This window comes from Marmota monax, unplaced genomic scaffold, assembly GCF_021218885.2.
Source record: "Marmota monax isolate L192 unplaced genomic scaffold, Marmota_monax_Labrador192_F-V1.1 WCK01_AAM20220418_F8-fsc00089, whole genome shotgun sequence".
In the NCBI taxonomy this organism is placed as follows: domain Eukaryota; kingdom Metazoa; phylum Chordata; class Mammalia; order Rodentia; family Sciuridae; genus Marmota; species Marmota monax.
The window spans coordinates 775,976-793,602 of NW_026694744.1; the positions used below are offsets into that span (position 1 = coordinate 775,976).

General features: G+C 43.4%; 1 protein-coding gene across 2 annotated transcripts in view; it reads right to left on the reverse strand.

The window, feature by feature from the left end:
* Positions 1–16,832, reverse strand: part of Nhs (NHS actin remodeling regulator) — a 342,309-nt gene extending 325,477 nt beyond the window's left edge. For both annotated transcript variants that reach the window (XM_058572561.1, XM_046424246.2), the window contains exon 1: positions 15,746–16,832. In XM_058572561.1, the coding sequence (XP_058428544.1) occupies positions 15,746–16,301 (556 nt within the window). In that variant the 5' untranslated portion in view covers positions 16,302–16,832. The remainder of the gene's footprint in view (positions 1–15,745) is intronic.
* Between the last annotated feature and the right edge of the window lie 795 nt (positions 16,833–17,627).

Sequence of the window (17,627 nt, forward strand, 5' to 3'; positions counted from 1 at the left end):
GTGCACAGTGCCGAGAGCAGCTGGGTGGAATAGATGGGGTGCCCAAACTGAACACAGCCAGTGGAATCCTGGATCAGGCACTTTTTAACAGTGTGGTCTTAAGTTAAGGGGCTTGTAAAATAACATGTATAGGACTAGCAGAAAGCAGTCACACAATAAATGTTGGTGTGTGTGTGTGTGTGTATGTGTGTGTGTGTGTGTGTGTGTGTGTGTGAGAGAGAGAGAGAGAGAGAGAGAGAGAGAGAGAGAATTTGCTCCATGTCTACCTGAACATATTTGGAAGAATCCCCTTGATAGCCTTTAGTCATCTAAGAAAAGAATTCAGTGATCTTCCAAAAACTGGGGGCGGGGCTGGCTCTAGGAAAAAGTCAAGGGTCTGAAGAAGAAAGTGTAGGCCATGAGCTTAACTGTGCCCTGCAGAAAAGAACAGCAACTTGGGACAAGTAATGGATTTAAGCAAGAGTTTCATAGGCCCTCAGAGTAAATCTGGGTTTTTAAAGGCCTCTTATTCTGCATACAGCTCCTTTTGCATTTCACACCTGGTGAGGGAAGAAAAGCATCCCCTGTCTAACTTCTGACTTCACAGGCTGTCTCACTAGGCCTCCATCAGTTTCTAATAGCCAAAAGAAAATTACATAGCCACCCCTATATTTGAAGAAAATCCGGGTTAATGGTCCAAAGCAGTTTCCTCATGGAAAAATCAGCTCACCTATCCTCTAGTTAGGAAAAGGAATGAGGCACTTATAGTAAGTTTAAAATTTATCATAAAAGCCCACTTTCAAAGGCCCAGCTGTGTGTCACTCAACAGTAAGGTCCCCTGGGGGCTTCTCACAACTTGGTTTCAGACTTAACTGTGAAGACTTCACACATCTCACACCCAAAATGAATCAAAACACAAGACAGCCTTGGGTCTGCTTTGGTGTCAAAGATATTGCAGATATTCCTGATATGCTTGAAGGGGAAGGCTCAGATTAAAACATCACACTTGGGTCTCTAAACATAGTCATTTCAAACCCTACTGTGAGGGAGGCCAGAGGTAGGGGCCAGGAATGTTACACCACCCACTGAGTCCAGAACTTCAAACCTCAGCATAGGAGTCTGAGACCTCAGCCCATGTCTGGGTATGGAAAGCAACTTCTATGGGAAGTGTTACAATTTGCTTGAGAATTTTTAAACCTCCACAGCCACAAAGTTCCATCTAGCAAGGGTTGATACGTTTTGTATCAGATATTCAAAACCTTGAAGGCAGAGGCAAAGGAATAAACCTTTTCAGTTGATGGACAGAAAGCCAGTCCCCCCATCTTCTATGCCTTTTGCCCTTCTGAGAAAATGTTCTGCCTTGCTTAGATTTTGCATAAACCTTGATAGCAAGGGCTATTTGGAGAAGGCAACTCCTGATAACTCTAAAACTAATCCAGCCAAGTGATTAGAGAACTCATCACTCTTCCTCCTCCACTCCCTCCCCAAGGAAAGGAAGTAATTTAAAAATCCAAAAGGATTCTCCTTCTCACAGAAGAGCTGAAGCGGTGCCAATAAAGATTCCAATGTCGAACTCCAATTATGTGGAGTTTGCAAGTGATTTGAAACACGGCCTTGTGAGGAGCCCCTGTCTGTAATCTACTTAAAAGGTTTTCTCCATTTTAGACACCAAAACTTGGCCATTAAAGATCAGTGATAATCTTTTACATTACTGAAAAATAGATCAAAGCTTTCACTTGGCCTAGATTGGAAAGTCAAGGGACAGCAAAGAATAAGAATAGTCACTGTCACAACCTTGAAATGTCTCATCAAGGGAGAAAGTTTTGTAAGACTCAAGTTGGGAAGTTTTTATCCAACAGAAATGTGCAGGTACATTACCCAAAAGACAGGAACTAGAATGTTCATAGTGGCATTATGCAAAAATAGCCAAACTGGAAGTTACCTAAATATCTATCAATAGTAAAATGGACAAATAAATCATGCTATATTCACACAAAGAAATACTACACAACAACAAAAATAAATGAACTACAACTACATGCAACAATATAAATGGATCATAAAATATAATTTTGAGCAAAAAATTTGAGGTGAGAAAAAAATCATACAGTATGATTTCAAAACAGGTCAAAGTAATCAATGCTTTTCAAGGTTATCCTTGAATGAAAGAGAACATTAGCAGGATTTCTAGAGGGATGGAAACATTCTATACTTTGTTCCAGGTAATGGTTTCAGAGGTGTGTTCAGTTTGCAAGAACTCATTGAGCAATACATTCATGATTTGTGCCATTTCTGCATTTGTGTTTAATATTTATATATGGAAGGAGAATTATCTTGTTCTATCCTCTAGCAACATTTTTCCAGAAATAGGAACTCTGCTAACAGATTTTTATTTCCATCTGTTTACTCAAGGAAAGCTGCCACACAGCTTCTGGTAACACATAGGCTCTCTTTATGTCTCTCAGAAAAAAGAAGACCCTATAGTTTAGTTATGCATTTTCAAAAAAAAAAAAAACTTTTTGATTCCTGCATTGTGCTTCTTTGTTATTCAGAGTCAGCTAATTATTGTGACAAACATCCCCTAAATCTCACCATAAAAGTCTACTTCTCCCCCATGTGAAATTCAATCAGGTATTGGCAAGGCAGTCTTTCATGGGATGATTCAGAGACTCAGGTTCCTTCCATCTATCTAGTGGCCCCACCATACCTTAGGCCTTAGAGTCCCCTGCTGAGCCCTCTGTGTGCAGCCAGCAGAGTGGGAAAGAAATAAAGTGCAAATGATTGTTTAGGAGCTTTTATCCAGCCTTCCTAGAGGTAGAGCAATTATTCCTCCCACAACTCATTGGACAGAACTTTGCACATAATCATACCTAACTGTAAGGTAAGCTAGGAGATGTAGTCTAGCTATGTGCCCAGGAGAAAAAGGGAAAGAGTTGGTGAACACCAAGTCATTCTCTGCTGTGACCTCTCTTCTAGCTATTCCATACCTAATGTCTGACTACGAAGAACAGAAGACATGCCATTATGAGCAAAGATACAGACAAAGGACACGGACATTTACATTGTACACTTCCATGATGGCACACATCCATAGCTAGGCCTTCCCATGCCTATCATCAGAAGTCTGCACTCTCTGAGAATGAAGGCATAATGGCAGTCAGATGCTAAATTGTTCTTGCAGTGCTCAGTGACATGAGTGAGGCTAACCAAGCCAGAAAATGGGATGGCATTCTTCTGTCCCCATTTTTACCATGCATCGGATTGATCAGAGTATTTCCTCTGATTGAGGAGTCACAAGAGTTGAGTTTTATCCTTTTTTTGTACCAGGGATTGAACCTAGGGGCACCTATCCACTGAGCCACATCCCCAGCCCTTTTAACTTTTTATTTTGAGACAGGGTCTCACTAAATTGCTCAGGGCTTCACTAAGTTGCTGAGGCTCACTTTGAGCTTGTGATCCTCCTGCCTCGGCCTCCCAAACTGCTAGAATTACAGACGTGTGCCATTATGCCTGATGGTTTTACCCATTTTTATACCTACTTTCCCCCTTAAACCCCCTGGTAATAATACTGATGATTATTACAAAAAGTATCATCAATGGTGTACACATATTAACCCTTACTGTGTATACTGTGTATGTACCACACACTGCTGGTGCTGCCCTTAGAATACATTCACTTAATTTTCACAACAACTGTATGAGATCAATACTAATAGTGTCTCCATTTCACAGATTCTTAGTCTCTGAGGCACAGAGACTAAGAATTTGTCCAAGGTCACACAGCTGGTAAGTGGTTGAACTCCAAGCTAACATATGCTGTTTATTATACAAAGGTGATCTGGATTAGAAACACAAGCATGTAATCATGACAAAGTCCCAGTCCCTCAGGGAGAAAATCTTGAACCTACACTTCATAAGCATCAGACTTGATTCAACTGGGCTGATCAAGCCACAGAAAAGCACACAAAGTAACTTGGAAAGAAAACAAAGTCAAAGTCAACAAGTAAAGGATGGTGTCACTTCTTAGGGATTTTTGTTTTGTTTTTAAATATTCATTTGCACTTAGCCACTAAAACCACTGCATTGACAGATCAATTAAGAAAATCCAAAATGGCTTCAAACTCAAATTTATAAGCCAATATTCTAGCCTTCTCCGTTCATTGTTTTTATTCAATATATTTTTATAAGTGAATCTCATTCATCATTATCACCTTCCATCCTGTTACCAGCCTGAAATTTGCCTGTCTTATACTATGAAACAAAGGGTTAATGTAAAGCCACACAAGAGGAAACCTTACGCAATATATTTTTCTTCATGCAATTGGATTAGTTTTAATTAGCAAAGGCTAAAATTTTGCCAGATGAGCACTGGGTGATATCTGATACCTGAGCAGATTTCCAACAACTCTTCTCTCACACCAAAGGCATTTACCTCAAATAATACTCTTTGAAAACATTCCAGAGCATCCTTCCCAATATCTCTTCTTCATTTGCCCACTTCTCCCCACCATTGCCTCAAATATCAAAACCTATGTCTTTTCTGTTTGTAAATCAGAAAACCCCATGACTTCTCACATGGAAAAGAATTTCTGAGGTATTTATTGCTGCGGCACTTCTCCTGTCCCCCCAACGTTAATCTCTAGACTCAAACTCTTTTTTTTAAAAGAGAGAATTTTTAATATTTATTTTTTAGTTTTTGGTGGACACAACATATTTGTTTGTATGTGGTGCTGAGGATTGAACCCTGGACCACACTCATGCCAGGCGAGTGCGCTATTGCTTGAGCCACATCCCCAGCCCTAGACTCAAACTCTTGACAAACACATGCCATCTTGCAAAAAAAAATCACTTCAGGGGTGGGGAGGAGATCCACTGAGGTGGCAGAATTTTGGTGCCAAAAAGGGAAATACAGCTTTATTTGCATTATTAAAATATAAATACAGGCTCAAATAACAGAGTCCAGATGCAGGCTGAAGAGAAACATAAATATTGATATTGTATTCTAATGAACATTATGTTTCACTGGCTGTCATCTGTCCACACAGCTACTAGCTCTTCTCTCTCTTAGATGGGTAGTATTAAGAAATCAAGAGTAACTAAACCCCAGAATAGGGCTTCTATTTCATAAATCTAAATGCACTTACATAGAACAATAGGAAATCAAATTCTAAACAACTTACTTTGTCCTCCATTGAGGTTTCAAGCACCAGAATAAGTTGAAAATACAGGTGCAAATCAGTATTCTCTGCTACTTAGAAAATTGCATCTGAGTAATAAGGTCCTTTTACATGTCTTTAAAAATGTTATTTTAGCTTTATCTTAGGAAAGCTCCCACTTCTAAATTACTCCTGGGGACTCTGAGGCCAGATTCTTTCCCTTGTCCAGAACCTGATTCTCCCTAAAAATACAGCACCAAGATATCATCATTAGCCTATCACCATCGGACCAAAAGTAAGGAAATTCCACTGTTTCAGAATTCCACTGTTTCTATGTATAAGATTTCTTATACATAGAAAGGCTAGTTCTTAGTCTAATTCTGCTTGAGAGCCCAGAAGCTTTGTGGAAGAATTTTCTTCTGATGTCATATTCATACAACAGTCCCAGTTAGGGGCTGGTTCTAGGCCATCAGAGTTCCAATACTGTTTTTTTTTTTAATCCCAAAGAGTGTTACCTACCTAGAGTGAAGTGAATTTTCTCTCTCTCAATACTGCTGTGGATTATACAAGTAGATACAGGTGTTGAAACTGATCAAACTACACACGTAAGATCTGTACATATTATAGCATGTAAATTATACCTTAAATTTTCTTTAAAATGTATTAAAATACCTTTTAAGTTTTTCCAAGAGAGAAAATAAGAATAATCAACAACATTCTAGGAGAAGTGCCTACTTTTTCAAGATCAATGGCTTTACCAAACACATTAGGTATATGTGTGAGAATTCGCTCTTACTCCCCCTAAAAGGAGCACAAAATGCTATATAACATAGGTTCCTTTGGAGCAAGTCTGTCAGGGGAACAGGGAAAGGGGCTTTCCTTTTCTTTTCTATTCCTTTCTGTATGGGTTGGGTTACCCAGCCCTGCACATAAGCAAGAATGTCAAAGCTCTAATGTGGACCCAACCATTTCTTCATACTTCTACCATCTCTCACCAGGATTACAACAGTCCCCTACTTGATCTCCCTGCTTCTATCCCTCCTGCCTCTCACACTCTCTTCTTAACACAAGAGCCAAAGTGATTCCTTGAAACACCAAGTCAACCGTGTTACTCCTAGGCTTAAAAGCCTCCAGTGACTGCCAACTTCACTCAGAGCAAACGCAAAGTCCTGACAATGACCTACTGTAAGACCCAAGATGATCTGTCCCCGTCCCTCCATGCTGGTCTCCTCTCCTCCCACTCTCCTCCTTGTTTACTCCACATCCACCATACTGGAATCATTGCTATCACTGAATCATGCCAGGTATGTGCTCACCTCAGGACCTTTGCACCAGCTATAGTCATTGTTTGCTGGAAGAATCTTTCTCCAGCAATTAACATAATTAACTCCCTTACTTTTTTCTAACCTTTGCCTAAATTTCACTTCCCTAATGAGGTCCATTTGACTACCCTATTGAAAATGGCAACCCCACCTCAACCCTCTGGATCATCTGCACCCTGCTCTACTTTCTTTGTGCCTATAGTACTTGCCACCTTCTAACAGGCTTTATATTTTCCTCAAAAGTATCATGTTTGTTGTTTAGATTATTGCTCTCCACTGGAACATAGATTCTTTGTAACTTTTTGTTTACCAATCAAATGTGTCTAGAATAGTGTGTGACACATAATAAATGAATGAATCTGGATGATAAGCTATTGCTCATTTTTCTCTTTCTAAACTTTACTGCATAACAAAAAGTGCTCACAAAGAAAGAAGACCCATAATTGATGTCTTTGACTATGCAAAGAGACACAGCACTGCTTGGTCAGCTAGACCCTTCCCCTGACCCAGCATTTCACGATTTAGACAGAGGTTTTCGCCTACTTGGAAAAAATTATTGCATGCTTTCTACTCTGATCAAATTACACATCAATAAAATATCCAGTAATAGTCAATAATTATCAGGGGCTCACCATGTAGCAGGCAGGATTCTCAGTAGTCACACATTTGGCTCCTTTCAACAATCTAATGCAATAGGTACCCCTTTAATCTCCATTCCATAATAGATGGAGAAAAAGAGATATTCAAAAAATTGTTCAAAGTCATACAACTTTGAAGGGGTGGAGCTGAGATTTGAACCGACACAGTCTAGCTTCAGAGTCAACACCCATAACCACATACTCTCCTGCTTCCTAACACTTAGATACACCATGGCTTTCCCAACCTTATACAAACTGAACCTAAGGAAGCTCCAAATGGCATGAATTCCCAGACTTAAGTAATAAGGACATCAAGTCTTCATCAGGTACTCTAAAAGACAGAAAGGGACAACACCCCGATTTTCTGCCTTTCACAAACTGGACACTCTAGAGCCAGATAAATGAACTCTAGGACCCAGGGAATCCCCTTGCAGTCCAACAATGCAGTCATTCTATGGCAAAAAATGGCAAAGAAGATCCCCCCATATAAACTTTTTACCTATTATATAAAATAATTAAAATGGTTCCTCTGCTTGTTACAAGTGGGTCCAGTCTGAGCCAGATTAACCTCATTTCCCTTTTGAGTAGGGCTATTACACCAGGAGATCAAAGGCATGCTACAGGCATCTTGATTTCAGCAAACCATTTGACAGTCACTCATGATGATAGATCTTGTGGGCAAGGTGGAGAAATGTGGTTTGAACAGAAAGGTGGGGGTTGCATTTGTTGCTGCTGCAACAGTGGTACCCAAGGAATGCTGATTGATAGATGTCAATTTGGAGGGATGCTGCTAGTACTGCCTGGCAATGGGCCCTGGTCTCTGAGTCCATCTAAACAATAATTTTATCAGAGATGTGGATGATGACATAGAATCATGTTTACGGTGTCTGCAGAGAGCAAAATGCTGTGGGCAGTAGCTGACACACTGAATCAAGATTTTAAACCATCACCACTGATTAGAAATGAAAGAGCAAAGCAAATAAGATTCAATTTTGCAGAGACAATGGGAGACACTTGTGAAATTGAAGTTCAAAATAATAACTGTACACCTAGAATCTAGGAAATCTCTTATTTAAAACTACCACTATAAAAGAAGAGGGTTCATTGGGCCATAAGAGCAAAAATACCCCTAACAGAGTTGATCAATAGTTAAAACATGGACCACCTTGGTTCTAAGGGGGCATTCATATAAAGAAAGGAATGGGTCCATTCATATTCTGTACCTATGGTAGAGAGCAACCAAAGTGGGAGGGAACTGGGAAACTGCCATTGGGAGACTTGGTGGAAGGAACTGAAGTTGTTTTACCTGGAATTAAGACCATAACCTACAGGTACTTAAAAGATGTCCTGGAAAAGAGATTCCTTATGGCCCCAAACCTCAGAACTAGGACTAAAAGACTACTACTATAAAAAGAGTTAGACTTAAGGTAAATAAGGACAATGTGAGAATAGGAACTATCCATCAATAAAATTGGGGTGGCATTGATCACTTCCGATTCCTAAGAGTCTCCATGTGCATAGAAACAAGATGGGCTGACATTTCAGACCCCTTAAAAAATTCCAATGCTGGATAGGAAGTTGCATTTCATGAGTACTAAGGTCTTTTCCAACACTAAGATCCCAAGATTCTATGACTCTTGTTAAATCAACTTGATTCTTGGTTAATTTCACTTTGAATGACTTAAAGCACGTAACAAGTAAGTATTTTTTCAGCATATGGATACCTATTTCCTCAGATTATTATTTCAATAAATCCAAACCTTCTCAAGTTCATTAATGGATTGAGAGGTAGACCTTATATCAGAAATAAAAAATGATCATACCTATCATAGTCATTCACAAAGATGAGCTAGGCAGGGTCCCTGATATGTGGTCTTACAGTAGGAGTGCCCTCCAAAATGTTTTTTCAGTATATTTTAACCTTAGAATAAGAACCTTACATTCATAAACCACTCCTGCCTCATTATTTTTATTTTAAGTTATTAGCAAATATGATTCATGAAGATTTCTTGATGTAAAAAAAAATCTTTCAGGAATTTTTGTGTTAGATGGTTTGTTACAGGAATACCTTTCCTATGATTTTTTAATAGAGTGACACAAAATCTTATATCCCCCAATTTTTAATAGAATAAAAGTAAATTAAACGGAACCATCAAAACTAAATTCTAGCCATGTTTAAAGTTATCATTGACCCTAAATTTTCAGTGTCATATGAAGTCAGTGAATTCTCAAGACTCATGGAATAATATGAGACAATAGAAGAAATTTCACATGTCGTAGTAATTTAAAGGTTATGCCCACTAAAGATAGACTAGAAAATCCAAAACTACTTTTCTGATGGCATCATGTGGAAAATGCCATCACATATGGGAAGAAAGAAATCTTCATTGTTAACAACTTAGCAATATCAGTCCAGCAGAAGCTCAAGATTTCCTCAGTAAAGCAGTTTGGTAGTTTTTATCTAAAAGCCCAATACAATAAAAGAAAAGTCTAGAAAGAAATGTGTTGCTGTTACTGGTTATGAAATTACAACCATGAATTATTAACCTTTGAAAGATTGCTTTCTTCCCAGTTGTTCTATGATAGGTTTAAAAGCAGTTTTCAGTGGAGCTGTTAGGATCTCATAATGCCTCCGAGAAATTCACTGAGCAGAGCCAGAAAGAAATGAAACTTAACCACAGTTACTGAGTCATTCAAGAAAACACATTAACCAGACTGCAAAGAGTTTTTACAACTGGTAGAATGAACAGAATGGAGAGGGAAAACAAGATCATCTTCCAAAAGCAGAATGAACTGATTAGTGTTGCCACACCAACCCCAAACATCCACTTCACCCAATGTGTTACTTCCTAGTTCCTTTCAGGATTTAGCAGTTTCAGTATCTGCTCTGACTGAAATTATGCTTCTCCAACAGGGAGTGTAGACTTCCTGGGCCATCACTAACCCATTCCACAGGGCAAGAAACAGCATTCTCAAAAGCAGGCTGATGGAACATCGAGAAACTGATGTTCTTTATCATCATTAGACTTGAGTTCCTTCTGTGCTCCTTCTCACTGTAGGCAACTGGGCTCAATCCTGCTGGATAACTCTGGAAATGGTGCAGAACATGATGTAAAGCTTTGATTTCCAAAACATAAGGGAGCTGGAGCATTTGTCCAACTCCTTTTCTACCATTGGTTGAGTGCTGCTTTGGGGACATTAATTTGCTGGCGCCTCTGGCTTTCACCAAGACTAAGCTTGATTCATTAGCCAGACCAAAACAAAAACCCAAGGCAAAGTCACAGTAGTTTACAGTAACTAGCCTTCAGCATGAGAGGTGAGGTCTGAAGGAATGCAGCAGGGCATGGATAGTGTCTGCTGTACAGAATAAGAAAAGCTAAAATGAAGGTGAGCATGGAGTTCAAGAGGTGAAGGAGGTGGTGATTAAGAAATTAGATTCCACTTCACAAACAAGATGATGATCAGCTGAGCACCAAAGAATGAAGAGAACTTAGCTAGTGAAAGTGTTCTAGAAGGAAAGAGTAGTATATACATGGGCATGAAGAATGAGAAAACCTGGAAAGTTGGAGAACACCAAGTACTTCAGTATGATTGGTGCATAGAGCTGGACTAGGGTGAAAGGTGAAGAAGGCATATAGAGATATTGTGTCCACCTATAACTAAAAAAATAAATATTTTTAAAAAATGCTACAACCGGTTTAGAAAACTTAGGTGGTATCTACTAAAAACAACATATCCATCCCTTTTCATCCAGCATTTTCACTTTTAGATATATATACATGAGCTCATCAAAAGGCAGGTAGAAAAAATATTCATGAAAATAGTCCTAAAACAGAAACAATCCAAATGCTGATCATCAGGAGTATTAATCAACAAATTGTGGTATATGCACATAATGGAATTTTATTCAGCAAGAGAATAAATAATCTACTAAATATGCAAACAACAGTGAAGAATATTACAAATATAATGTAGAGTGAATAATGCTAGACACTAAAAAGTATATGTGTGTGTGTGTGTGTGTGTGTATCTCCACTTATATAAAATTAAAAAGCAGGAAAATCTAACTGATGGCAGTAAGAAGTCAGGAAAGTAGATACCTTTGGGGAGTGGCAATAGTGAGTAGTATGGGGCTTGAGAGGAAAGTGTTTCAGGCAGAGTAATGTTTTATTTCTTGACCTGGGTGGTATTTTCATGAGTTATTTGCTTTGTGAAAATCAATCAAGCTGATTTACAATCTGTGTGATTTTCCATACAAATGTTATACACACACACACACAGATATAAAATTTGTTTTTAAAATTCAGTAACTAAATATAATCAACAGCAATATAATCAAAAGCTAAAAACATTAAAATGTCTGAGGATAGTATTTTAGCTTGACACTGAAGCCCATGAAGTAATTTCAAAGTGTCAAGTATTAGTGACTGAAAAGCTGGACTCACTTCAAGTTCATTACCATAAATCTTAGAAGGCTCTCAACACAACCAGATAATCCCACTGCACTTCCTTACTGCATCCATGTTCCCTCCCCCCAGACAACTTATTAACACCTTCCCTTCTCTCCTCACATTGTCACACCCTCTCAGTTGATGACCTCATCACATAATTCACAGAGAAAATAGATGTAATAGTAGAACACCCCATTCCATCTCTGTCACTCTACCAGCCCACCTGCCTCTCTGTCTCTATGCGCCATTTTCTCTCCAGGTCCCATGAGTGAAATGGTGCTCTCATCTAACCCCATCTCAGTTTCTCAAGGACTTCCATAATGGCCCAGTTCCTTTCCCCAGCATTTTCAATTTCCTCTTCTCCATGGAATGTAAACATGCCTAAAATATCAAGACCTTTTAAGAAAATCTCCCTTGGTACTGTATTCCACTCCAGCCACTGCCCCATTTCTCTTCCAAGCAAAACTCCTTGTAAGAATTGTGTGTCATTGCTATTTCCTCTTTCACCCCTCCTGTTTTTTCTCCAGCTTCTCTTATTGGGCCTTAATCCCCACGCCTCTACTGGAATGCCACTTATCAAGGCTTCTAATTAATTACAGGCTACCAAACTCTGTGGTTTCTTCTGTTCTTGGTGCCCATCTTACTCTCACAAGCATTGAACCAAGATGCTATTCCCCCGCATCCTTTTTTTCTTTCATTTTTTGGTGTGTGTGTGGTGTTGGGGATTGAACCAGGGCCTCACACATGCTAAACACATGCTCTACCACTGAACTACCCCCTAGCCCCCCTCCATTCTTGAAGCACCTTCTCCTGGCTTCCATCATACCACACTCTCCTGATTTTTCTTCTAGATTTCTGGCTATTCTTCCTCAGCTTTTCTCTTTTCCTATTAAACTTTCAAAGTTAGGCTCCTTTAGGCTAAATGCTAGCTCCCTTTCCTTTACTATCTACACTGTCCCAAGGTCAGAGCTTCACCATACCATCTCTACGTTTATGTCTCTAATTTGCTTCTTCATCCTGTCTCCTTATCCTGAGCTCTCAACTCACGTCTAATTGTGTGAGACACATCACACAGACTTAACATGGCTCAAATGGAAAAATATTGATTCTATTCCCCCCATAATAAAATATCCACTCTCCCACTAGCCTTCCCCAGTTTTGTAAATGGCACCAACTTCTATAAGTTTTTTCAAAGAAACTGAATCATCCTTAATTATTTTTTTTCTCATACCCTTTACCCAATCCTATCAGTAAGCCCTATCAATTCCATTTCCAAACTGAATTCAGAATCCAACCACTTTTTACTTTCTCCACAGCTACTTCCCTAGTTCTACACAACAACACTAGCTTCACTATCTAACTGGTCTACCAGCCTCCAGGCCTACCTCAGGGGTGACTTTGCTAAAGTGTACTTCAGATCAAGTCATCCCTGCAAAAAGCCTCCCAGTGTGTCTGAGGGCAGCAGAAAGCAGCTGAGGATGGGCATGATAATCTGGGGGGGGAGGCTATACAGGGAGTGTAGAGGCACTTGGACAACCTCAAAGTGACTCACTTTCAGGCTTCTTCTCCCTTTTAAACTCTTACAGGCCTGAGCAATAATGTAGCTGATACCATTGGTACCCCACTCAGAGCCCCTCTGCCCTCCCTGGAGGACCTCTGTACACATTCTTATGCACACCACAGGTTTTTGGTAGCTCTCTCTACCTGGTCCTAGGAGCATGCTGGGATCATACATGAGGCAAGCCTCAGAAGCCAGGATATTCACACTCCAGGCTCTACCTTCTATCTGCAAGGAGCAGAAGTTGTGCAGCAATATTCCAGCTTCCTCACCCCTCAGCAGAACACATCTGAGGTGTGTGCACCAAAGGGTCCTAAGCTGGATTCAACTGCAGTTGTCTGCAGTGGTAACCAGTTCACATCAAGTACTAGCTTTTCTCTCTTCCCGGTTCACTTCCACGCTCCCTCTCTGGGATTCCTGGGATCTCCTCTCAAACTGCATGTATGAAAATCTTTGTCTCTGTCTCTGCATTCTGGGAAACCCAAACTAACACATGTTAATATTGTGTTTTTACTCCCAAAGGTAATGCCTTCTATGACATCAAATAAGAACAATGACATCTAAATTTAGATGAAGGAGAGGAGACAGAGATATGAACACAAAGTGAAGAGACAGCATTTTGGAAAAACAAAAAAGAATAGATTTTTAAGTCTTTCCCTGGGTATTATATTAGTCTCTTCTTTATTCACATATAAATATACATGAATAGAGTATATATTCACCACTGTATGCATATAGTAAAGGTCCTCCTCTTATTTCCATAACCATTAGTTGATACTCCAAACAGTTAAAAGGACTTGAAAGGACTGTTAAAATCCAGATACAAAACTACTGCTGCCTCTAAAGAAAGGACAGAAAGGAGGACACATTCTCCACTGGCAGTGAGTTTCATTTGTGTGAAATCAAACTATTTAAGGAGAGGTGTGTCCTCCCCCCACTCCCACCGCCACCATACAGGCACACAAGGGAAATGTATGCACCACTCAACAGTCTGCAGAACTTCCCTCCAGTTCTTTTGAAGTGAAATCACCACTCCCCGCCACAACCACACTCCCCAGATATCAGTGCTGTTGAAAGTGAAGGGCTTGTCCCTGCTGTGTGGTTAGGGGTAAAAAGGAGGCAGGATTAAAGCGCTCATTTCCAGTCCCAAAAGTAAAATACGACTTGGCCTAAGGCAGTCCTAATTCTTTCCAGAACTCATCCCCGGAATTGCCCTTTTAAACAACCAGTCATTAACCCAACTCCGGGTCTTTTATAGCTGCGAAAACCGATCCACACATCATTTATTCATTACGCTTATTATTATTGTTATTGCAGAAAAGCAGTGAATTCCCAGGGCGGGTTCAAAGGGGTTTTTTTGGAGGAGGAGAAAAAGAGGGGCAGGCGGTAGAGCAAGGAGGTTAGGCTGGGCTGCGCGACAGAGGTGCACGGAAATCCCAGGAAAGGTTGCCTCTACCGGGTGTGCTCCTAGGCCACCGGCGCACGGTGCAGCTGCTGCAGCAACAGAGGAAGCTTCTTACGTAAGTCAGAGTCGCTGACATCACCTTTGCTGCGAGCGTTGCAGCGGGACTAGGCGCCAAAGGACCCGCGTACCAGACCAGCACTACTGTCTTTCGCCGGGGTCCTTCCTAAATGATTCCCCTGCTGCTAGATTTGGGCAACCATGCACCAGGGCACTGGCCTGCACGCCCCTTGGAGAGCAGATGACACAGAATGACTACTTATCAGGAGCTCTGTGATGTCGAAAGAGTGAAGTCAACGCACAGTGAAGATGCCCAATGGTCTTCCAGACCTCCTTCCTGGCTCTCTCCTCGAAAACTGCCTGGCAGGACTGGTTCATACGTAAATCGACACAAGCTGGTAGATTTGAGGGAAAATGCCCTGGGGCAAGGGTAGGGGAAGAACAGGTACAGATGGCCTAACGAGCCATTTAGAAGGAATTCTAGGTTGTTGGGGCAAAAAAGATGACCTGGGTCTCCTCGATCTCCCTAGGGACCAAGCAGTAGCTGCTCCCCTTCGTTCCTCCGGTCCCTCCAGACCCCAAGGGTTTTCAGTAGAGCACTTTGGAGTTGAATCCAAGAAGAGAGGAGCATCGCACTACGTCGCACACCCATGAGAGGCATAAGTTCGGGGAATCCAGGCAGCCCGTAAGGTCATAGAAAGAGTGACAAAGCCACTGCAGGAGCTTTAAAAGGTTATCTACTACTCCTGGAGCCCCCAAGCATGGCTCTGGGCTGGGTTGCTGGAAACCACAGGAGTTGCACCCTTCCCTCCTCCCAAGGACAAAAAAGGCGAGTCCAAGAGGTGAATGACAGACAGACTCTCTCTGCCTGCTATCCCCCATATACGCTCCCTTTCTGAGCGTTTTCAGCCCACGGATGCTTGCGAGTTCAGAGGCTGCCCTTTAACTTTCTGCCTTCTGATGTCTGCATCCCTGCCTTCATGGGGGTTAGCCTGGCTTTACTAAGCCCCAGGAGGATTGGGGTGGATCTCAGGGCAAGGGAGGGGTGGGAAGGCGAGAGAGTAAGGTGCAAGTTGCAGCAGGCGCGGTGCCGCGGGGCTGGGATTGCGGTGACAGGGGAAAGCGCGAGGGTGCGGCGCAATAGCGATCGCCCCGCGGGCTGACGGCGCGAGTACTCACGCACTGCCTCCTGCTTGGGGTCCAGGGTGCCGAGGATGCGCTGCACGCCGCCGAGCTTGCCCTGCAGTGCCCAGACACGGCGGTGGGTAAGCTGGATGTCGCTCTCGAGCTCCTGGAAGAGGCTGCACGCGTGCCGGGCCACGTCCGAGAGCTGCCGGAGGACACGGGCCAGCGCAGCGTTGCTGACTGCGCACAGGTCCAACATGAGCAGCACAGCCGCCGCTGCCGCGGTGGAAGCCTCACCAGCTGTGGACGCCTCCTCCGGGACCCCCGCCGCGCTCTCCTCGCCGGCCGCAGGCGCTTCGCCCTGAGGCTGCTGAGCCTGGTCAGCCGGCGCAAGTACCGGCGGCGGAGGTGGCGGCAGCCCGAGAGGCGCAGGGGGCGCTCGGGGAGGTTCCTCTGGCCCCGGCAGCTCGGCCTCCTCCCGCCGGCCAGGCGGCTGCAGGGGCGGCGGCGGCTCGGCGCTGCCTCCACTCTCATCCTCGTCTGGGCCGGGCGCCGGGCGCCGCTGCCGGCACAGCCACTGCGGCTCCACGATCCGCTTGGCGAAAGGCATCCCGCGCAGAGGAGCCGCGACTTTCTATTCTCCTCTGAGCGCCTCTCTTGAGCTGGGGACCGGGCGCGCCCACCTGAGCAAGGAAAGGGCAGGAGTCCGGCAAGGCGCGATCCGGGCAGTCCAGATACGCAGGGGGCTCCTCGGCTCACCTGGCCTCCCTTTCCCCGCCCTCTCCCTAGCAAATCAGTCCAACTGGTCCTCCTTCGGGTGCACAGTTCCCTCGGGAGGATGACAAGCGCCTGCACAGAAATCCAGGGGTGCGCCTGGGTTCCTCACTTGCTTCCAACAGGGGTCGGCTGGCTCAGCTCCATCGTTCCTGCGCTCGCCGCCGCCGCCCCGGCCACTGCCGCCGCCGCCTATATAAACGGGTGTGTGTGTGTGTGTGTGTGTGTGTGTGTGTATGGATGGGTGTGAGTGTGTGCGCGCGCCTCAGTTTGAAAGTACCCCGGCGCAGGCCTCTCCCCGCGCGCCCCTTGGCCGCTCCGGGGAGCGATTGCGCCCGGGATCTCTCCCCCTCTCTGGGCGGGGAGGAGGTTTCGGAGAGGCGCTCTGAAAACCCGGAGAGAGGAATCCGCCTCCAGCCGCGGCGCAGGAGGCGGCGCGGGGGCGGCAGGGCCGACGCAGGGCGGGGGAGGCCAGGGCGAGAGGGGCGCAGCGCCCTGTGCGGCCGCTGGGAGTCACTGGTGGCCTCGCAGCTGTGGGCGCCTTCTGGCTCAAAGACATTTCCTCACATCCAAGGGGTTAGCATTGAGACAGTCAATGTGGTGGGGGTGGGGAGTTCTCAAGTTGGGAGTGGGGGTGCAGGTAGAGAACACAGAGGGAGGAAGGTGGGATATTGGGGATGCGGCAGATTTGGCATGTTGGAGCAAGTTCCTTCGTCGAATTCCAGCTTCCTTCAAGCCCTTTAGGTTCCTATAGGGAAAACTGGACTGCTCCTCGGAGTGCCCGGGGCTCTGTGAGAGCAGAGACAGCTGAGGAGGTAGGGCGCATCCCCGTGTGGCTGGAGTGGCCAGAGTGCTGTTTATACCCTTTCCCAGGCATGGTATGGCGGTCTGTGCTGGGCGCGGTCTCTGTAGAATATTATGAATGAGACCCAAACAACCAATGAGCAAAACCCCTAGAAAAGTGCTTGCAAAATTCATTAGGTGAGATGAATCGGATTACCTCCTTGTCACCCTACTGTGTTAATCATACACAGGATTTTTAAAGTTCTCCATTAGAGAGATGATTCACAGAAGAATGGAAAGTTTTTCCCTTTGGTTAACTGAAAGGTATAATTTCTTAAAAGACATACATTTTTGATTGCAGCAGTTTGCAGGCTGGATG